This window comes from Pseudorca crassidens, chromosome 21 (assembly GCF_039906515.1).
Source record: "Pseudorca crassidens isolate mPseCra1 chromosome 21, mPseCra1.hap1, whole genome shotgun sequence".
Lineage (NCBI taxonomy): Eukaryota > Metazoa > Chordata > Mammalia > Artiodactyla > Delphinidae > Pseudorca > Pseudorca crassidens.
Genome location: NC_090316.1, coordinates 12946289 through 12967910, shown reverse-complemented (window position 1 = coordinate 12967910; position 21622 = coordinate 12946289). Strand labels below are relative to the sequence as shown.

General features: G+C 40.9%; 1 protein-coding gene across 9 annotated transcripts in view; it reads left to right on the top strand.

Moving 5' to 3' along the window:
* The window catches only part of NRG1 (neuregulin 1), a 1014644-nt gene that overhangs the window by 792154 nt on the left and 200868 nt on the right, over positions 1-21622 (top strand). For 4 of the 9 annotated variants that reach the window (XM_067721987.1, XM_067721985.1, XM_067721984.1 and 1 more), the window contains exon 1: positions 4035-4662. The exons of 1 other annotated variant lie outside the window; for it this stretch is intronic. In XM_067721987.1, the coding sequence (XP_067578088.1) occupies positions 4566-4662 (97 nt within the window). In that variant the 5' untranslated portion in view covers positions 4035-4565. Of the gene's footprint in view, positions 1-4032; positions 4663-21622 lie in introns of those variants that run through there. 4 more of the 9 variants (XM_067721991.1, XM_067721990.1, XM_067721983.1 and 1 more) reach the window with 2 other exon arrangements.

The following is a 21622-nucleotide window of genomic DNA, read 5'->3' as shown; positions in this document are numbered from 1 at the left end:
TAAGTCTTACATCTCCACCCTATTAGAGAAGAGGTTTATGACACTAGGACTGTTTTTCAGATAGTGTCCACAAAAAGAAAGTAGGCACTAGTTTTCAGCTGTATAATCCATTTTTAATCTATGATGTATCCCTACAATCATGAGAGTAATCTTATCATTAATAATAATGATAAACAATAATAATAATAACAATCATTGGTGTGGGATAATGTTTAAAAATCACACAAAGCAGAAGAGTATAAACACAGGTCTCATTTTAGTGTTGTTTGTATGTTACCGTTTTTAGTATTTTTCTTAGGATTCTAAACTCACAATTTGTTATCAAACTGACTTCACAGCAGACAGAATATGATTAGTTAAGAATTTTGTTTAATATTTTCCAAATGTACCGGAGCACACGATTTCCAGTTTTGCGTGGGTATCTTGTCGGTCAGAAGACTTTTGTTTAATGAACTCGGTTTGCGTGTTTATTCTAAGAGTCTAACTAAACATACAGGACAATTGCTGATTAGTGAATTCTTAAAGCTGCTTTCATCTTATTTTCCTTACACTATAGTCTTTGCTTGTTTCAGTTCATTGCAGCTCTATTTAGAATAGCCAGGACATGGAAGCAACCTAAGTGCCCATAGACAGATGAATGGATAAAGAAGATGTGGCACATATATACAATGGAATATTACTCAGCCATAAAAAGAAACAAAATTGAGTTATTTGTAGTGAGGTGGATGGACCTAGAGTCTGTCATACAGAGTGAAGTAAGTCAGAAAGAGAAAAACGAATACCGTATGCTAACACATATATATGGAATCTAAAAAAAAAATGTGTATTCCTTTTGACTGCCTGTTAATGTCTTCTCTTTATAGTGATAGTACGTGAAAGTAGTATCTAATTTCTGAATTAGTATATAATTGTGCAGATAGTGGAATATGCTTGGAATCACTAGAAGTGAATTTGCCATGAAGCTAAGGAAGCTTCAGGGCCTCTCACTTCCAAGGCTCCCTTTAACAGTCTTGGATCTAAATTTGTATTTTTAAGTTTGTGTTCTTTCCCTTTAAAAAGATCTCCCAAATCTCATGAGCTTCAGGCCCTGGAAAACTTATCTGGCTCTGCTTTTCGTTTGTATTGTAATAATTAATTTGTTTTCATGCCTTTCTCATATTATTTTGGCTTCATGAGAATGGGGCAATTTTTTTTCTTTCTTTCAGTTTCTCTACTGTTGAGCATTTACTTCAGTAAATGCTTTGTGAATTAATGAATAAGTCATGCGCCTTTAGTGATCGTGCTGGAGCTGGCTCTGGTGAGGGAGATTTTCTTTTGTATCCATGCATCTTTATTAACAATGAATTTGTTGCAAAGTTTAAAAAAATAATCTACATAAATTATCTTGTTACTTCATTTTTTAAAAGTTAAAAATATCTATTTGCAGAATTTAAAATGAAATTCCCATTACTGTCAGTATGCACAATATTTTGCAAAAATTTAAAAATGTTCACATGTTAATGTTCTTTCACTTTTGGTTTTTTTTTCTTTTTAAGATTTTCTTGGAGTATTTTCCAAATGGGAATTCATGAGAGAAAGGGTATATTGGGCCAGCTTTGTGGATTCTAAGAGTGCTTCTAAAAGTTAAGCCTCGCCAAAGAAAAGTGTTATGGCACAGGATTGCCTTTATTATAAGCTGTCATTTAATATAAGAGCTCCATTTTGTCTTTCTTTATTTCTCAAGTTGCTTATTTATAAATACCCACTCTAGTTTTCACGAGTTGACATATGTTGACAGGTTGACATATATTACCTGAGAGCTGATATACCCTGTATGATACAGACTCTAAGAGCTGAACAATACATAACAAATTAATAAAACGATACCATGAAAACATGTCATTGTTTCTAAATTGAGGTTAATATTTTGATTTTCAAGAAAGCAAAGAAAGGTTTCCTCCTTTCTCCATCCCTGTTCTGATCATTTCCGAGGATTTATAAAAATGCAAAACAACAACAACAACAACAAATTCATCTGCTACTTCCTGACCACAGAGATGAATAATTTAAGGGCAATTTCAAATTGGATTTTCCAGCTGGCTTTCTGTTTTATTTGGAAAGATCTGAAACTTTATTTTTTAATTCCAAAAGACATTTCTGCTTTCTGTCCTTCAGTTCTAAAATAATGATGTATCTGGTAACATGTAGCAGTTGTATACTAAGCCCTTACAGGGTCTCATATCCTGGAGAAAAAGTACCCTTTTTGAAAGGGCTCGCCTTTTCTGAGTTTTGCTGTTTTCCTGTTTGTTAAGTAGCGGCCCCACCTGGGAAAGCAGAGTTATTTCAACCATCATTCAGTTCCAGTTTACATTAGACTCTGTGGAATATTATAGTGCTATTCAGTATTCATAATCTCCCTGATTTTGCTGTTTTTATGGCCCAGTATAATTGATGTGTGGTGTTCGTTGGAAGGTTATCAGAAGATATTTGGACATCAAATTTTTCAAAATAAATGATGGCATTACTGCTAAGATATCTATTAACGACTTAACCCACCCAATAGAGTTAGATTCTTATTACAGTACAAATTAAAGGAGAATAAAATCATTCTTAATTTAGGACAGTTTTTAAATAACTGTTTTTGTCCCCCCTCCCTCTCCACATACATAGCAAGAAGGCACCCCAGATTTCACCTTTGTCTAAATGGTGGCATTTGCAAAATATACCAAGAAGGCTGTCTGTAGGTAATGGTTCAGTTAGCATTAATCCCGGAGGACGGAAAATCAGGAGCAAATTACTTTTAAAGAGGGCTAAGTAAATTTCACATGTGGGTGGACGGTACTCACCTGTTCCAGAAAACAACACGTGGGCCTGTCACTGTAAATGAACATTCTGACTTAGCCACAGCTGCCATACATCTATGAGAACGTTTGCTTTACATGATTCTGGCTCATTACGCGGTGCTGATTACCCTGGCCTTTCACTGTTGTCCTTCGCAGCAGGGTGCTAACGTTTTCTGGATTTCACTGCTCTTTAGAATTCTCCACCAGAGGGAGGACAAGGGAAGGCGAAGTAGGTTTCACCCGCAGTTCTGAGGGAAGTTTGAATCGGAGAAAGCTAGCACTGACGAATTCAGGACCTCTGGTTCTGTCTCTCCACTTTACCTCCCCGTACTTGCTCTCTCGGCAGAACTGAGTGACTCTAGCTAGCGCAGTAATTTTATTGTCGATTGCTTTCCAACCCAGGTTTTATCAGTTAAGTTACAACTTGAATAATTAAGCTGTAGTGAGAGATACAGTTTAGGAGACCCCCCTCCCCCTTAGCAGAGGCCAGGTTATTATTATTTCTTTTAGGAAAAGCTGAAGATGAGAAGTCTGTCAGGCACGTTGTTAAACACACGAAGGCAGGACACAGACACATCCCAGGAGCAGATCGACGAAGATGGATTTATCTAACCATCTTTACGGTCCCCCGAGCCCTTCCTGTGTATCCACAGTCGCCTTACTCTTCCACCCAGAGTTTTATCTTTGCCCTACGTGCGTGTGGGGTTTTTCACTAAAGAAAGAAAGGACGGAACCCCAAACTCTAATGAGAAAACAGCAGCCGTTTCTCTCCTTCCCACGGGTTCCAGGGCCTTAATTTGGCCGGGCAGGTGTCGGAGCTGCAAAATTTGTCTCCACCATTTTCTCCGCGCTGGAGGGAAGGGACCAGCCCTCCCGGGCGCTGCCTGGCGGGGAAGCGGAGCGAGGAGCGAGGGGCGAGGGCCCCGGGTCCGGATCCCTTCCTGGGTCTCGGAATCTCCCCGGGACGTGTGGTCCGGCTCCCGCGGGCGCGGCGGCGGCGGCGGCTGCTGCGCGCGGCTTCCAGCGACCCCTGTCGGGGGTGTCCGGCAGCCGCCCAGCGCACCGCCCCCCGCCCAGGCCGGCTCGGGGAGGGAAAGGGGCTGCGCCGGCGAGCGCCGAGCCCAGGCTCCTCCCGGTGGCGTGTCCGCGCCTCGGGGTGGGGGTGTGGCGGGGACGAGGGAGGGGGCGAGGCCAGGGGAGGGCGAGAAGGAGGCGCCAGCGTCCAACCTGCGGGCGGGAGGTGGTTGGCGGTGGGGCAATTGAAAAAGAGCCGGCGAGGAGTTCCCCCCAACTTGTCGAAACTCCGGGCTCGCGCGGAGGGCAGGAGCGGGGTGACTGCGGCTGCCGGGCGACGCAAGCGCTGGCCGGACGGTGATTGCCTCTCCCTCCTCGGGCTGCGAGCGCGCCGGACAGAGGCCGCGACAGGAGCCGACAGCGGCGGGAACCGAGCACTTCCCTGCGCGACAGGGGCCGCCCCGAGAGGGAGCGCGACCGCCGGACGCAGCGACCGCCAGTCCCAGGTGGCCCGGACCGCACGCCGCGTCCCCGCGCTCCCCGCCGGCGACAGGAGACGGCCCCCGCGCAGCGCGCGCGCCGCAGCCCGGCCGGTGGTTCTACCCGCCTCCGCCCCCCGCCCTCGAGGGACAAACTTTTCCCAAAGCCGATCCCAGCCCTTGGACCAAACTTGTCGCGCGTCGCCTCCGCCGGGCGCCGTCCGCGCAGAGCGTGCACTTCTCGGGCGAGATGTCGGAGCGCAAAGAAGGCAGAGGCAAGGGGAAGGGCAAGAAGGACCGAGGCTCCGGGAAGAAGCCTGCGCCCGCGGCGGGCGGCCCGAGCCCAGGTGAGTGCGCCGCGCGGCCGGGGCTCCGCGATCCTTCTCCTCCTTCTCTTTCTCCTTCTCAGATGCCGCCGCCTCGCCCTCGCCTGCCTGCGCCCTGCGCTCCGGGCGCTTGGCCCTGCTCCCGGCCGTCCGCGGGGCCGGGCGGTGCTCGCCCTCCATGGGGCCGCCCCTCACCTGGGCGTCGAGCCCCACCCGGGCGCCAGCAACCCGCGCTCAGGGTGAGGACGGAAGCCGGGACCGCGCCTCCGGAGAACCTGGACGCGCCGCGCTCCCTGGCACGGCCTTTGCCCAGCACCCCAGAGCCGAGCCCAGCCCGGGAGCGGGACCCGGCGTGCAGGAGCGGAGGCCGGGTGCGCGCGTGTCCAGCGCCAGCAGCGCTTTGCACGGGCCCCGCCTGCCCTCTAGCGAGAAAAGCGGGAACGGGTCTCCCCTCGCAGCGCCTGGCTCGGAAGAACGGGGTGCTCTAGAGAGAACGCGAGCGGTCGCGCGTCGGTGTTTTGGGCTCCGGGGAGGGAGTGCAGGGTCGCGGTGTGCGCGGACGCTCACTCGGATTCAGCCCTGCAGTATCGGAGCTCAGATCAGCTGAGAGGGATTCCTAGAGGTCAGCGAAGCAGATAAAATCCAGCCCAGTGCCAGGAATCAGGTCCCCAAAAAGGTTCTCAAACTTTCGGTTTTGCAGTTCTATTTTTCAGTACCTCTTTGATAAATGTGGTTAATTTATGTTCCCAAGAGATGCCCCAAAGCAAAAGTTCATTTGAACTTTTGAACCCAGTTGCCCACTGGTTATATAATAGAATGAAATGGCAGCTGAGGCTTTCTAGAGACCAGTCTAGTGCGTGATCATCGGTTCACGGACGTGAATGACAGTTTCACCTTCTGTTTCCCTAAGAAGGGCTGATGCTTTCGCCACTGTCTTGGAAAGAGGAGGCGCCCCAAATAAATACTTGTTTATGAGTGATTAAGTGAAGAGGATGCTTTAAAAAAAAAAACGGAGGGGTGGGGGAAGAATATAAGGGCTTTTTTCTGCCTCTGCACTTCCCAATTATTAATTGATCCAGAGACCTCAAGGCACTTGGAACATCCCCCAGCACACTTCGTAAAGTATTTTTGAAGAATTAGTTCAATGGCATTCTGTTATCTTACAGAAGTATTTGCCCGTTCCTTGCAGGAAGTAAACAAGATTTGCCCAGTTCTCTTACTGGCATCGCTGAGAGCATTTCAGAGCCTGGCTTATTGGCAGAGACCTTAAACAGGTTTTGAGCAAAACAAATTGAACAGAGAGTAATTGTTTGGCCACTGACCATTCCTGTGCATGCTTCTATGATAGGATGCTGCTGGGCAGATCACCTTCATTACCCTTCATTAGCTCTCATGAGGGTGTATTGAAATTTTCCTTACTTTATCCCTGTTTTGGAGACACCCTATCGCATTTTATTCAACAAGGGCTGAAGTGGGGAGCTGGATTAGCAATCTCCCTAAGTGACATTCTCTACTGTCCTCTCGCAGGTTATCTTAGTAAATGAAAGAGCTCTTAGACCTGACCGCAGTGGTAAAGTTGTAAAGAGTTATTTGCGGGGCTCTTTAAGTGTTGTCCTGTCCTGCCTGGGAGTACTCTGCCTTCAGACGTTTCTGTGGTCCTCTGGAGGAGGTCTGATGAATTAAGGAGGGGACGGTGGCTTGAAGTAGCATCCCTTTCAGGTAACAGGTCTGCACTTCGTCAAGGCTTCAGGGCAGCAATGCCTTAGTTAACATAGACATTTCAGATAAGCACCCGTGGTGGGTGGGAGAGATTTTAAGAACCAACAGACATTTCTGTGTCCTACAGATCTCATCTATTAGGTAGGCAGCTGTGTTGGGACTACCTAATATTCTCTCCTGACACAGTGTCCCAGAGTTTCCTTGGTGACTCTCATTATGCTTTCCAGTCCCACCGCTGTGATTCCCTCTGAACCAGATAGATTGGCATCTTTAAGTGACATTCTCTTGACTCTCTTCCCAGAGAATCTGGAGTGAACTTGGCTCTAGGTTGGTTTTAAAGTGTATCTCTCTTTTCCATCAGGTAGTTGTCTTCCTTGGGGAGGAACTTTTTACCCCCCTCCAGGGCACCTTGTGCTTGTTAAACCCTATAAAGCAGATAAGAATATTTATTCTTCATTTGATTCAAAAACAACGATCAACTTGAAACCTGCTTTAGGTGAAAGCACCTGGCGTTAAATAGTATTGCTTTGAAATCACTGTTTCTTTCCTTCTTGTCATTTCCCTTGTAATGCTGTCAGTGTACTTTTCCTTATCTTAGGAGAGTGAATAACTGAGAGCCATAATGGTTTGTGAGGGAAACCCACACCTCTTTTTCAAGCTTCTTTGCACTCTGTAGTCCTCAGGCATCCTCAAAGGAATGACCTCTAGATGCCATAACTATAGCATCGCCACTTGGCATACCGGCTCAAATTAGGGCTTACAGGACACCCATCTCTTAAATAGCTCCTCCATCAGTGCCCTTCAATCCCAGGTTTCACCCCTTTCTTAAAACAGCCGCTGAAACTTGCTGTCCTACACGATGCCCATGCAACAGCCAAGCCTCTTTTTGGAGGTTATAACATTACTTCATGACAGTCAAGGGAGAGACAAGGCTGAGAGCACTCAGCCCCTCAGCCCCGCTGTGTGCTGTATTATATGCGGAGGCATAAACTCATCTGTTGGAGGGATAGCTTTAGGGGAAAAAGATTCCTTTAACTTTCATGCGACACGTGTGACTGGTATGTGATACATACGTAGCTGTGTTCCGTAGCATCGCATTTTTATACTGAATTGCACGCTGTTGTGGCGGCAGATGTTCAACAGAATTATCTGTGTCGCAGTAATGACTCTAATAGTTCCCAGGCCCTTGGGGTCATTGATTTTTCTTCTTTGCTCAAAAAAAGAAAAAAAGAAAAAAGCAACCTCAGCGTAATCCTGGGCTTTGTAACGAGGATCCATGTACCAAGGGTGCTGTAACTTCCTGCACCTCCTAGATGCTGGATCTCCCATATCCAGACTTTTCGTATTGATTCAGCTCAGCAAACTTTATCTATTGAAGCCTGAATTACAAAACCAGAGCTTCCCCCCCTCCCCCCACCCATTTGGTATTTGGCTCTAAGCTTCTTCTATGAATCTCTGTTGATGTTTTTCTTTCATTAAAACATTGCAAAGGATTCTTTTTATTTTTATTTTTCCTTCTAAATGACCTGGAACCCATTCATTATCAAGCCTAGCTCAGTTCTAGAGCTACTGGGTCTCCCTTCACCCCTGGCAGAAGGGGCGTTTGTCAGTACAAGTGGTGGAAACATCAAAACACTTAGTATCCCAAATGGCTAGAAGCCGGCCATGTGCTTCCCGGGTGACATCACCCACCTGTTTTGTTAACTCAGTGGCTTCCCAGGCTGAAGTGCTTGTCAAACATTCTTGGGTATGAAGTGCCCCGTCACTACCAGGGCAGCGCGTGTTTACAGAACAGGAGGAATGTCCAGTGATCTGTTTCAAGCTGGTGACTTGTGACCACTTAGATGATGTAATTATTAAAGACATTAAATACTAATTTTAGAATGAAGCGGGTTTATTTTGGAGAATGATTTTAAGAGAGTGGGAGAAACTTGGGATACTGTTCTCATATCTGCAAAATGAGAAAATGATATGATGGAAAAATGGGAAGAAAAGACCATAAAGTATGTAAGTAATCAGAAAATATTGAACCAGTATGAGAGCAATGAACACATTACATGCCAGGCACTAGTATTTTATACTTTTAATAAGGGAGTTACTATTTACTAAATATCCTACCATGTTCCAGGCAGTGTGACAGATGCTCTGTGTGTTTCGTCGCCTGTCCTTTAGTACGAAAATGCCTCACTATTACAGGGTACCTGGTACTTAGTGCTACAGCCCGATTGCCTGCATTTAAATCCTAGTTCCTGGGCTTCCCTGGTGGCGCAGTGGTTGCAGGTCCGCCTGCTGTTGCGGGGGACGCGGGTTCGTGCCCCGGTCTGGGAGGATCCCACGTGTCGTGGAGCGGCTGCCACGACAGTGAGAGGCCCGCGTACCGCAAAAAAAAAAAAGGTTAAATCCCAGTTCTGCTCCTTACCTGTATAGTGATGGGAAAGTTACTTAATCTCTCCATGCCTGTTTCCTTATTTGTAAAATTGGGATAATAAAATTATTATCATAAAGTTATGCCGAGGCTTAAATGAGATAACAGCAGTAGTAAGTGCCCCATCGATGTTAGCTCTCTTGAGAAAATGATTTAAGACACAGATCTTCTGTGCCTTTGCTAAGATATCTGACACAATTTTCCACATTTACCTTGTACGGTAAAAAATAATCCAGAGCTGGCCTTAGATTAGAGTGAGTATAAATATTAATATGTACTACTTGTAAATAGAGAGAAAAGTGGATAAGTATGTCAAATACCATAACTGCATATAGGTATTATGAAAACAGTCCTGAATCCAGTCTAAATATTGAAAGTAGAGTGAGGTGCAATATCGTTTTATCTCTGGCAGAAAAAGGTTGAGGTCTCAAACTTGAGAAGGTTTTGAAACATGAGTCCTTTTCTGGCCACACTGAAGAGTTGATGCTTATATAGAATGCATGCGTAGTCTTTTGGGACTAGTACAAATTGAAAAAGAAAATGTGTATCCACGTGCTCTTTGTTACCTTTTTATCGAATGTAAGAGTATATTGCCAACAAGGTTCATGGAATCCAGTGCAGGTGTTTCTAAATATAAACAAAATAATGAATATTAAAAAAATCTACATCTTTCATTATCCCCCCCTCCACACACACTAGAATGGCTGTAGGTAGTGCTTAAAGTTCTGGAAGTGTGATTCTTAGCAAATCAGCGTTTTATTAGCGTTCTCAAAGTGACAAGTTACATTTGACACTAACGGTATTGATCTTATCCTGTTCTGTTAGGATAGACGAAAACAAACCAAGTGTCAGTATTTTGGGTGAGTGATTTCATTTGCTCAGAGAAAAAGAAAGTGGACTTCTAATATTTTGATTAACCCTCGAGTTCTCCTCTTGACAAACAGAAAATACAGAAACTTAAATGATATAGTATTAGCTTAAAAACTGATTTATCTTTATCAGAGGAAAATAACATCTATTAAATATGCTGTCAGATATATAAAATGAAATTTCTTCAAAGGACCAAGTGGTGTTTTGGGTTCATCCTAATCCTACGCATGTTTGCATGTGTGTCCTTTCGTGGGTTTTAACAGATTTTTTAAAAGCGAGCTACCAAAATGCCAATAGATGTCAGTGTTTGTTGCTTTAGAAAAAGTGAGGTGTTAGAAGTAAAAAAAAAAAAGCTTAATTTATTCTCAGTTTTGATAAGCATACAGCTGACTACTTTGAAAAGTTTGACAATTAGTAATACCCTATATAACCTTGCTTACTTACATTTTGTGAATGAAAATGTCACATTTTCACATTGAGACCTCTCTTCTAACTATGAAAAAAATGCCTCTACAATTAATTCCCCAAGGAATTCAGAATGCAGGCTGAAATACACTAATCAGTGCATTCCTTTTTTTTTTTTTTTAATGAAGGAACAATTATTTGAGAATGTTGTTACATACACCTTGGATTTATTTGCATTTGTAAACTATAAATTAAGTACGCATGTTTCTTAGGTCGCCTTGATTACAATTGCATAAGTGCGTTTTTGAGTCCAACTTAAGTACGATCTGTGGAGTTCTGCCTTTGGAAGGTCAGAATTCTCTTCTTTCTCCGTTTCACTAGTGTCACCTTTTTCTGGCCTCCAGAGGGTGCTCCAGGAGCATCACACTGCTATTCCCCAAAGAACGACTCCTTTTTTCTTTTCTAAGTGACTTAGATATTCTGGGCAATCTATGGGGAAGAATAGGATCCTGATTTCATCAGTTACTACCTCAACTGGAGTTTGTTTCCCAGCTAGACCAAAATAGACCAAATTCGCTAAGAACATTCCGAAACATCATTCCGATGATGACGATGCAGTTGTAAAAACCTGCAAGGGCACATCTGTGAGATTTACTTTTATTTTATTTCATTTTAAAATTTTTTATTGGAGTATAGTTGATTTACAATGTTGTGTTAGTTTCAGGTGTACAGCAAAATGAATCAGTTACACATATACATATATCCACTCTTTTGTAGATTCTTTTCCCATATAGGTCATTACAGAGTACTGAGTAGAGTTCCCTGTGCTATACAGTAGGTCTTTATTAGTTATCTATTTTATATACAGTAGTGTGTATATGTCAGCCAACAACTTGTCCCCAGAGAACTTAGCATCTTATAAGCATCTTTCAGTCGTCCCTTAGAGCAGTTCCTCTTGCATAAGTTCGGGCAGTACCTGCAAAGACATTTAGTCATATTTAAAATTTCCACTGTGGCATTGGAAAATTATACATGAGCACCTCAAAATTACACAGAGGATCTTTAGGAGCCCATGTTTTCACGTCTTCACACCTTATCCTCAACCCCTAGCTAAAATGTTTAAGAACTCTACTTTGAGCTACATGTTTTTGAAAATGGGTTGGAATGACTAATTCTTTTGGATCACGGGCTAACGTTATAACACTGTCGCAGAGGCACTGTTATTTGCTCACGATTTATTCCACTCTGCACTGGTCATGTTCATTGTGAGTTACTCCCAGTTTGTTACTCTCCTTCTCTTTTTAAAGGGCAATATTGTTCACATTGTTTTGGTCCAAGAAAGGTATTATTGATGGGCAGTAGCGTTTGGTCTGCGACAGTGTCCCAAACCTTCTGTTTCATAGCTTCAGTTGGCAGGCAGCTGGCTCCTCTGGGCGGCTGTTGCATTTTAGTTTCAGTGATGTGAGAGTCAGGGAATGTTTTATTAGGTGGAAGCATCAGAAATTGTCAATTCTGTAGATGATACACGACTGAATATTGTCAATGTCATATAGTTTAATATTTGGACTCTGTTTAGTAGTTTGACTTTATGCTTTACATGGTATTTTTTTTATTTTTTTTTTATTTTATTCTTTTGGCGGTACGCGGGCCTCTCACTGCTGTGGCCTCTCCCGTTGCGGAGCACAGGCTCTGGACGCGCAGACTCAGCGGCCATGGCTCACGGGCCCAGCCGCTCCGCAACATGTGGGAGCTTCCCGGACCGGGGCACGAACCCGTGTCCCCTATATCGGCAGGCAGACTCTCAACCACTGTGCCACCAGGGAAGCCCTACATGGTATTTTAAAAAATATAGTAGTGACAACTTTGAAAAAAGTCGTAGAAGTTAATTAAGTGAGGTTAAAATAATGTATAAAAGGAAGCTGGGCTAGGAAGTCATTAAACCAGTGACATTTTCTCCAATACATAGGTCATATGATAGCCATATAAAATGAATTCAGCATAAAGGTAGAGTGCCAGGGCAATGGGCATTTTCCCTTGGAGAGAAAAGTAGTACATTTCTATCACAACATGTAACTTGGATTTTTATTGAACCTGTTAGCAAACTGTTATTATGCTTTATCTTACCCACCGTATTTCTACAGAGATTACAAAGATGTGAGTGAGAAATATTAGTGACTAGTGAACAAACTTGGCTTTGTTTTATGGAATAATATTTTTTTTTAACTTTACTCAGTTTTACAGTACTACAATTCAATTTTTACAGTAGTTTTAATAAGTGAATTTTACTGCCATGTGAAAATATGCTCATTATCAATGGCCTATATTACTTTATAAATAAGGTTAGAACTTAGGTAAAGCCAGCTTTTTAAAGTGCATATGTTTCTGTTTGTAATTGTAACTCATCTGTTTGTTACATATGATCTCACAGTTGTAAAGACAAACTGCATTTTTAAAGGACTTGACAGTCTTCTTAGCTATTCCATAGTAAATATAAAACCAATATTTAAAAGGAAATGTCTAAATTCTAATTTGGAATATTTTTCAGAACAAATAAATTGTATGCATATACTGAAATGTTCTGAATACTGAATGTCTTATATTTAAGGACTCCAGAATTGAAGTTAAAATTCCTACAGATTTTATAACTTTTTCAAAAAATATATTTCAACCCTAGGTAAAGTGAAGTTTGGATATTAATTATGCATAGAAAATTTTCTCTGTTAAAGCCCTAAAGAGAGTTTTTGATCTTAACTGTTTAGTACATCATTTATTGAAAATTTTTCATTTGTATATATCATAATAGGAAATCATATTTATGAGTGAACTGATAAGAAATGTATCCAAAAGTCAAAGAAAAAAAATGAAGGAGGTGGTCAACAGGTATTTAAAAGAAAACAAATGCTCATGATAAGAGTTTTTTTAATAAATAACAACACCTATGTTGCTATTTAGTGTTTAGAGATATGTATTTTGTGAATCAAGTGTTCTCACTATTCTTAAGTTTATCAGGACTTAGAGAAGATTCTGGTTTTCCCTAAATGTGTCTTTTCTCCCCTTTCCTCATCCTATGCCATGGACTTTCTGTTGTACTGGGAGATAAGAAGGGGAGCAGAAGAGGATTGGTAACTTGCTCTAGTAGTAGTCGATGTGAAGTGGGCTGCAGGATTCATTTGGGACACAGCACACTATGGTTTTGTGTCTACAGTGTGAACATTTGTATTATGTTTAACATGATTTAGTATATGAAAAAAAATTTTTGTGGAACTTCCTTTTGCCTCTCCTCCCTTCCAAACTTGGAAAGTTGACTTTTAGTTACGAGCTTATACTATATTAATGGTTACAAATATTTAAATGAAAGGGTTGTTTTGTGTTTTTTATATATTCATGTAATATATGAGTATACAGTAGGAAGACTTCTTTGGATGGGGTCCAATGTCATATCCATTTGTAACCTCAGTTGGAGTTGAGCTGAGACTAAAACATGTACCTGTGCAGTTCAGTGAAACCCAAATGAACGTTCTAAATCCTCATTTTGATGCTTCTCTTATCTTCTCTCCAAACCCACTGGAGTGAAGGAAGTATGAAGTATGGATGACATTTTTTTTTTTTTTAATTTGTTTGGCTGCGTCGGGTCTTAGTTGCAGTGCGTGGGCTTAGTTGCCCTGGGGCATGTGGGATCTTAGTTCCCCGCCGGGGAAACTGGTCCCCTGCATTGGAAGGTGGATTCTTAACCACTGGACCACCAGGGAAGTCCCTGGATGACATTTTGAATCCAAATCTATATATTCCGCGGGAGATGGGATGAAACATAATCCCCCTAAAAAGCACAAACCTGGATTCAAGCCCCCCTGGGTGTGGTCCCACCTCTGACACCTTTGATCCAGCCATCTCCAAACCAGCAGTATCCTGACTTTCGGCAGCACTCGAGAACTGAGCAGTATTTTGCCTTTTCCCCAAATTATCTGGCCTGTTCGCCTTAAAAATAAACACCTGTTTTCTGAATGTGACCACTAGAAAGAAAAATTAGCTGTGTTCTTTCCTAACCAGCAGGCCGAATGAGAATTCTTGTGTTTGCATATAGTGTGATTCAGAACACATCAGCATGAACATTTGACTTTGAGCAACACTGAGTAGAGGTTTCTGGGCCACTTGCATGGTGGCCCTGGCTTCATGATGGCTGTGTTCCTCCAGGATTGAGAGGTGCTGGTTTTAGTAAGACCAGAGCAGTGGTTGAAAGGCAAGGCTCTGGTTCTGTCCTCTGACTGCGTGGTGTGAACTCTGACAGTGATGACAACTATGTAAGCCTCAGTTTCTACGTGTGTACACTGTGGGAAATAATATTATGTAATTCATGTGGTTGTTCTAAGCAGTAGTGTTGAGTATTGTGCTGGGTACAGAGTAAGGACTAAATGATCAGTTTTACTGAGTTTAAATATCAACAAAATCTAAGCACTTTTCCAATGTGTGTTCATCTAATGTTGTCTTCTTGCTACGTATGTATCAATGTTGTCTGAACTTTAAGCCCTCCACAAATAACTATAAATACTGTACATTTTTTCACAGGGTCTTATACACAGAGGTTCTTTGTAAATAATTATCATGTTGTTGATAATACATATCAAATATTTATTAGGTATACATTCTATGGCTTTGGACTCTTGGTGAGAGTTGGATGTCATATATGTATAACACATTCATAAAGAGATCAACCAGATATTCCTGACCTTGAACTTTGGTCTATAGATAAACTCATTTTTGGAGAATGGAGGAACACTGGCAGTGATGTTTTAACAGATTGATGCAAAAATAGGTTATGTGCACTTATATTTTTAAATAATACACACGCACACACTTCTTTTAAAATATATGCCAGTAGGGCTTCCCTGGTGGCGCAGTGGTTGAGAGTCCGCCTGCCGATGCAGGGGACATGGGTTCGTGCCCAAGTCCGGGAAGATCCCACATGCCGCGGAGCAGCTGGGCCCGTGAGCCATGGCCGCTGAGCCTGTGCATCCGGAGCCTGTGCTCCACAACGGGAGAGGCCACAACAGTGAGAGGCCCGTGTACAGCAAAAATAAATAAATAAATAAAAAATAAAATAAAATAAAAAAATAAAATATATGCCAGTTAGTTCTTTAGATGTAACTTTCCTATTCCTAATCTCCCATGTCTTGATGGTCAAGGATAATTTTGTCTTACACATAGGGCCTAGTGGAGTACTTTACGTATAAATATTTATAGAATAAATGAGTGAGAATCATTTTTCTATTTATATTTTTTGACTATTTTGTTCCCTGAACTACAAGGATAGATAATTGTAATGATGAATTGATTTAACTGGAGCATATTGTGTTGTGTGTGTGTAACTTTATTGTCTGACAAGATTTTCCATTTGTATATTAAGTTGACATTATTTTGTGTATATATATACACAAGCCTGCTTTTATATTCTTTTGGTATTTTCTCTTTTCTCTGCCAACAGAGTGACAGTATCTGTTTTAAGCACAATATTTCATTGTTTGAAATTATGGACTTTTCTACATTTTCCACTTTAAATGGTTTTTAAATAAATAAAAAAGGGGAGCCTGTCTTGAAGCTCGTGAAATGGTGGATTTTTATAAACAGTTGTGATCGCAGTAATACTGAAAATTATTGTCATCTATTTCTGAGAGATATATTGAAGACTGGTACATTACCCCCAGAAAGATTAGTTCGAACACAGAAAATAGATAGCGCTTATAATTTGCTTTAGTGAGGTCACCTTGCTGTATACTTGGAATCTTCCCTGGGGGGGTGGGGAGAGGAAACGGCTCATGCATTATCCATTTTGGGAAAGAGTTATACATATACCGGAATTATGGAAATGAGCTGGTGGGTTTGTCAAAAGAAAACCAGTTATTGGAATACTGAGTTGAATAGAAAATGAAATACATAATTTTCCATATATTAAATTGAATAGAAATGGGAGACTTAGGTCTTAAGGGTTGTTTTTTGGGGTTTGTTTTAACATGTTGATTATATTGTATGTTCTCCTTTGCCCTTAACCTTACAGGAAGGAGAAATGTCGATAGAAATAGTTATTTTAAATATTTTGCTATTTGGAAAGCAACATTAGAGTTTTAAATGTTGTGTTCATTATTTATGCCCCATCAGAAAGCACTGGGATCCACTTCAGGGAGGCAGGTAAGACAAAGGCCATTATCTTTCCCTAGGATTTAGCAGAAGGTAAGGGACAGTGTAGAGCATATAGTCCCTGAGACCTACAGATTCACTGCCCTCTCACATTGAATGTAAAAGAGACCCCCTTCACCAAGGGAGCATCTAAGTTGGACTGTGCAGGGGGAAGAAATGTCACCGCTTACAATGTGCTACTGATGACAGAATAAATATTCACAAAACATAAAAAGCTCAGTGAAAGCCCTGTATCTGAATTTGGTGACTAAAGTCACACTCTGTAAGGTAAAGACAAGTTTCAGTGCTTCCTTGCACCTTCCACTGAAGGTAGGCTTACTTCATTCCACCTCTTGAAATCATGATGAAAAGGCAGGATGCAGCCATCTTGCCTTGAGCCCAGCAATCTGGGAATAAAACTCCCTGTAGCCGGAAGGGTAGTAGCAACTGTCTTACAGGAATTTGCATCTAGACAGGCATGTTTGAGGAAACTTCACGGCGCCTACACCTTCGGACAACAGGGATACTAAGAGAGGCAGCCATAGGGCTGAATGCTCTTTTTGTCATTTTGGACATGGGACTTTGTAAAGTTACTGCTGACCTTAATGCAGACGCCCTTTTGTGATTTGTTTCTGTGAAACTCATGGGCAGATGGATGGCACAGCTTCTGAAGAAGGCTGTTGCACTTGAGCAAAGATAAGTTACAACTGTACCAAGAGAACAATGTATTCATCCCCCAGTGGTCTTACCATTCTCACATTCACTCAAAGAGAGAAGTCACCCTTTGGAAGATTCAGTGTTTTGCTAGTATTAGCATGTCAACTCCTTATAAAATATATATTAAAAAAAATTCCCTACTTAGAACTTAAAAGAATATTTTTTTATTATGAATATGGTGGTTCTTTGTTGAAAACTCCCTTGACAAATTAAGGAAATAATAACCATCCTTTGAACTGTCATGTTTCACGGTACATTACTAAAAGCCTCTTATCTAAGTAAGAACTGCTGGTTCCATGGACAGAGTCACTCTATTTCTGGTCACGCGATAAAATAAGAAAGGGGAACTGATTATATTGATATACATACACGGGGGCCTAAGTACTAAATTTGCACATTGCCTTAATATGTGGTTGTATGCTTTCTATGGGAACAAAGTTTCTTTTCAGTTACTTTCAAAAAGTATTAATAAATAATTATACTTAAAATAGACTACAGCTACCTTTTAAATGGTTAGATAGGTTTACTTATAGGATTACTTTTGTGATTACTAATCCTTATACATATTTCAGGATTTGGTATAAATGTGAAGTCATTAAACTGTAAGGACATCTATAAATGTATGTAAAAAAAATAGGTGACTTTCTATGTTCTATCACCTTATTTTCTATAAAACAGAAAGTATACTTGGACTATTTTTATCTATTTTATTAACTTTATTTTATTTGTTTATTTTAAATTTATCCTCTTCGTTTTCGGTTTGCAGGATAGAGATCAAAGCAATCTCAGTTTTATTTCGAGCATTTTATTTTGTCACTTACATAATTTTAATTCTTAGAGAATAAACGGTTGTCCTCACCCAGAGGAATTTTTAATTGACTGATCATATGAGCACATTTTAGCAGTTAATATCTCCAGACTGTGAACCTCTCAAGGTCATGTCTGTCTTATGCATTTTCATATCACCAGGGGCTAGCACAGTGATGGGAACATAGTTGTTGTTCTTAAAAATTTGTTCAGTGATTGAATAAATGAGAGAATATAGTTAATTTGCTTAAAACAACGCATTGTGGGAGCTTATGGGGAGCAATTTAATTATTATGTTTCTATCAGTTAATAAGCAAGTATGAGTGCAAATCACCAGTACTAGCAATTCATGGATTTGTTCCTAAACTGATCATATGTGGTTTTCCTGCTTGAAATTTGCACACTTTTTCTTAAAGCTCGCAGTAAGTAATAATCAGTGCTTAATTATTCAGACAAATGAATAGGAATTCGAGGTTTGTTCAATCTACAATTCTTACTAACCCTAAATTGTTTGTGTTACATTTCTTCTTAAGAACATAACGGCAGTTAAGAAACTAATCTGATGCAGTTTAAGGAGTTTATATTTGTAAATACTTAGACCGTTGCCTGGAACATCGTGTTTGCTATGTTAAGAGTTCGTTATATAAATAAAAAACAACCGTTCCTCGTAAGTAATGAAAATAATCTTAAACGATATTAATACTGCCTATAAAGTAAGCTCTTAAATACAACTACAGTAGCCCTGGGGGGAAATCATAGAGTGTTAGAACTGAAAAGGTTAACTTAGAGGCCATGTCCTTGAATCATATCTTTTCAAATGAGGAAGACACAAGATCCAGCCAGAATATCTGTCCCAGTACTAGAACCCAGGCATCCAGGTTTCAGGGTAGGGATCTGAATTACCATGATGCTACACTTACAGATCTGAGATGGACACTGTGTGTGAATTCACATTTATAGTACTTTAGGTGTTATTATGCTTCCAAGTAAGAGAGATGTATATCTGTGTCATCAAATAGCACTTTGGGGTCCATCGTTGATATGACTTTAATTATTTTGAGGGTTGCAGTAGATTTAAATCAGCTAAACTTTGGCATCTAATTGTTCCTTGTTATAATATCGTGTGCCCAAGTGGATTCAATAAATATTAACTGACAAGATGACCAGTAAAGTAAGTAGTCCTAATGTCATAACCTGGAAGACGGGGGTAGTGTGTTTGTGTGTTGTGTGTGTTTGTGAGAGAGATTCATGTATGGTGTGGGTGTGAGCTGTCTCAGTGCTCTAAAACTTTGTAAGCACCGATACCTTAATGCAAGAGGCTCTAACAGCAAGAGAGATGTCTGTAGTCTCTCTGGATCCTCTTAGAAATGATGTATAAGCAAAAAAAGCTGTGAACACTTGTGCCTTGACAGCTGCTCTGAGGCCACCAAATCATTCCCCCTTGCATCTGTGAGCCACTGACCAGTCACTGATCACAGTGACATTTTATCACTAACAACCTGAATTATCTTTGACCCAGAAACCTAGGGGGTCAAAGGCCTCCTACTCCATTATTAAATTTCCAGAGTGGTAGTTCAATTTGCATTAGGAGATTTATTTATATTTATTTATTTAGCTTTGGGTGAGGGAGGAGGAGGGAAATAGGAGGAATGACAGATGCAGTTGTTATTTTTTCCTCCCCTAAAGGATTATTATTTAGTCCAGACCTTTATCTGGAGGATTTTGCTAGCATCCTAAAAGAAAGGAGGGTCCCAACACTCAACACATTGTGGTTTTCGTCTGGGCCTCACACGGTGTCCTAAAGCTTACTGGGAACCATGTCAGACTGGGGCTTCACAGACTGTCATGCTGAGTGAAATAAGTCAGGCAGAGAAAGAGAAATATCGTATGATATTGTTTATATGCGGAATCTAAAAAGAAACGATACAAATGAACTTATTTACAAAACAGAAACAGACTTACTGATTTAGAGAATGAACTTATGGTTACGGGGTGGGGATGGAGGAAGGGTGAGGGGAGGGATAGTTAGAGAGTTTGGGATTGACATGTACACACTGCTATATTCAAGATGGATAACCAGCAAGGACCTACTGTAGAGCATGGGGAACTCTGCAATGCTATGTAACAATCTAGATGGGAAAATAATTTGAAAAAAAATAGATACATGTATATGTATAACTGAATCACTTTGCTGGACACCTGAAACTAACACAACATTGTTAATCAACTCTATCCCAATATAAAATAAAAAGTTTTTAAAAAACTGGGCCTTCACAGAAGAATGGCCCTCCCCAGATTGGAGCAGGGAGGGGCTTTGCCTTGAGGACAACGCAGATCCTTTGAGGGTGGTAGGAACTTGTAAAGTTGGCTGATTCATATTCAACTGGCCCCATTAATGAGGGCCTTAATTAGTGGCTAGAAAGAGACTGAAGAGTTCATTTGGAGCCCATCCAAGGAGCTGGGAGGGCAGACAATGCTGATTCCCAGCCAGTCGCAGATGGAAAGGCTCTTCCAGGTCATAACTAAGGAAGCACTACAGGCTGGGAGGGCTGGAGAGTGAAAGCCTGGCTTCAGTGTGTGTGTGTGTGTGTGTGTGTGGTGGTTGTTCATTTTTAAAATTTTTATTGGAGTATAGTTGATTTACAATGTGTTTGAACCTATAAAACTGTATAATAAGCAGTCATCTCTTGGGATAAAGAGGGAAGCAGGAGCTGCAGTGAAGGAGCCCCAATGTGGTGGGGTGGAAAGGGCACGGCTCAGGCGGGCAGAACAGAAAGACACAGAGAGAGAGAGAGAACACACGACGTTCTTATAGTTTTGGCCGTCGTTTAAAATATCTGGGCTTTATCTTCTTATCTAACGATTAAGGAGATTTATTTAGATGAAGTGTAAACATTTTAGATGTAAAAGAAAACTATGATTCAAAATCTGCATTGTATTCGTCAGTGGTCTCTGCAAGACAATCCTGCAAAATTTCGGGTAATGCTTTCCTGGTACGTTTCACTCAGAGGCTTGAGTAGTGAATACCTTTTCAGAAATCTTAGGGTATTCGAGAAATAATAGTCGCGTCAGGTCTAGGCAAATAACAAATTGATTGTATGCAGGAAATAGTCTGTCTTCTATAGAATAATTTTTGATGGGTGAGCTAGTAATGTGGTTAATTTATCTTGGGAAACACCTAGAAGATCTGTTTCGGTATGTGAATTATTTAGTGAAAATATAGAACATGGTAATAAATGTATCTATAAATTACTGGTACAGAAGCCTTTTATGTGAAATGCCCAATAGAAACTGGGTGCTGGCTGTGAATTATGATCTCTGATACCCTTAATGTAGCTGTTCCTAAAAAGCATATGACATAGGAGTTACGGGATTTAACCTCTACCGAGGACCAGCATGTGTGAGTCAGCAAAGAATACAGACTAGATAGTCTTTTGAGAAATTCTTAATATATCTGCTTTAAAAATGACAAAATTGTTTAATTTTTCTCAGTGTTGTATGTTCTTTAGATTTAATTTTTGTTCTTCTCCATCCTCAACTTTCTATGTAAGACATTTCGCTTTATTTTTTAATATAGGCTCTGTTGCTTTTCCAGAAATGATCTCCTGCGTGAAATTCCTCAAGAAGTTGTTTTAACTTTGTCGAGCATCTTAACAGGAGGATCATAATATTAAGTTAATTTAATATACCATATTTTTTTCTCTGTAGTAACTCTGCATTGTCATCAAGGATACTTGTAAACTTTCCATTACGAAGATTCCCAAATTTATTCTCCTCTTGATAAAGCAAATATTTTATTGGAAAAGCCGGAGACTGCTTTTTAAGTGAAGTGGATCAAGCTGCTGTGATTGTTACCGTGAATGTGTCCGA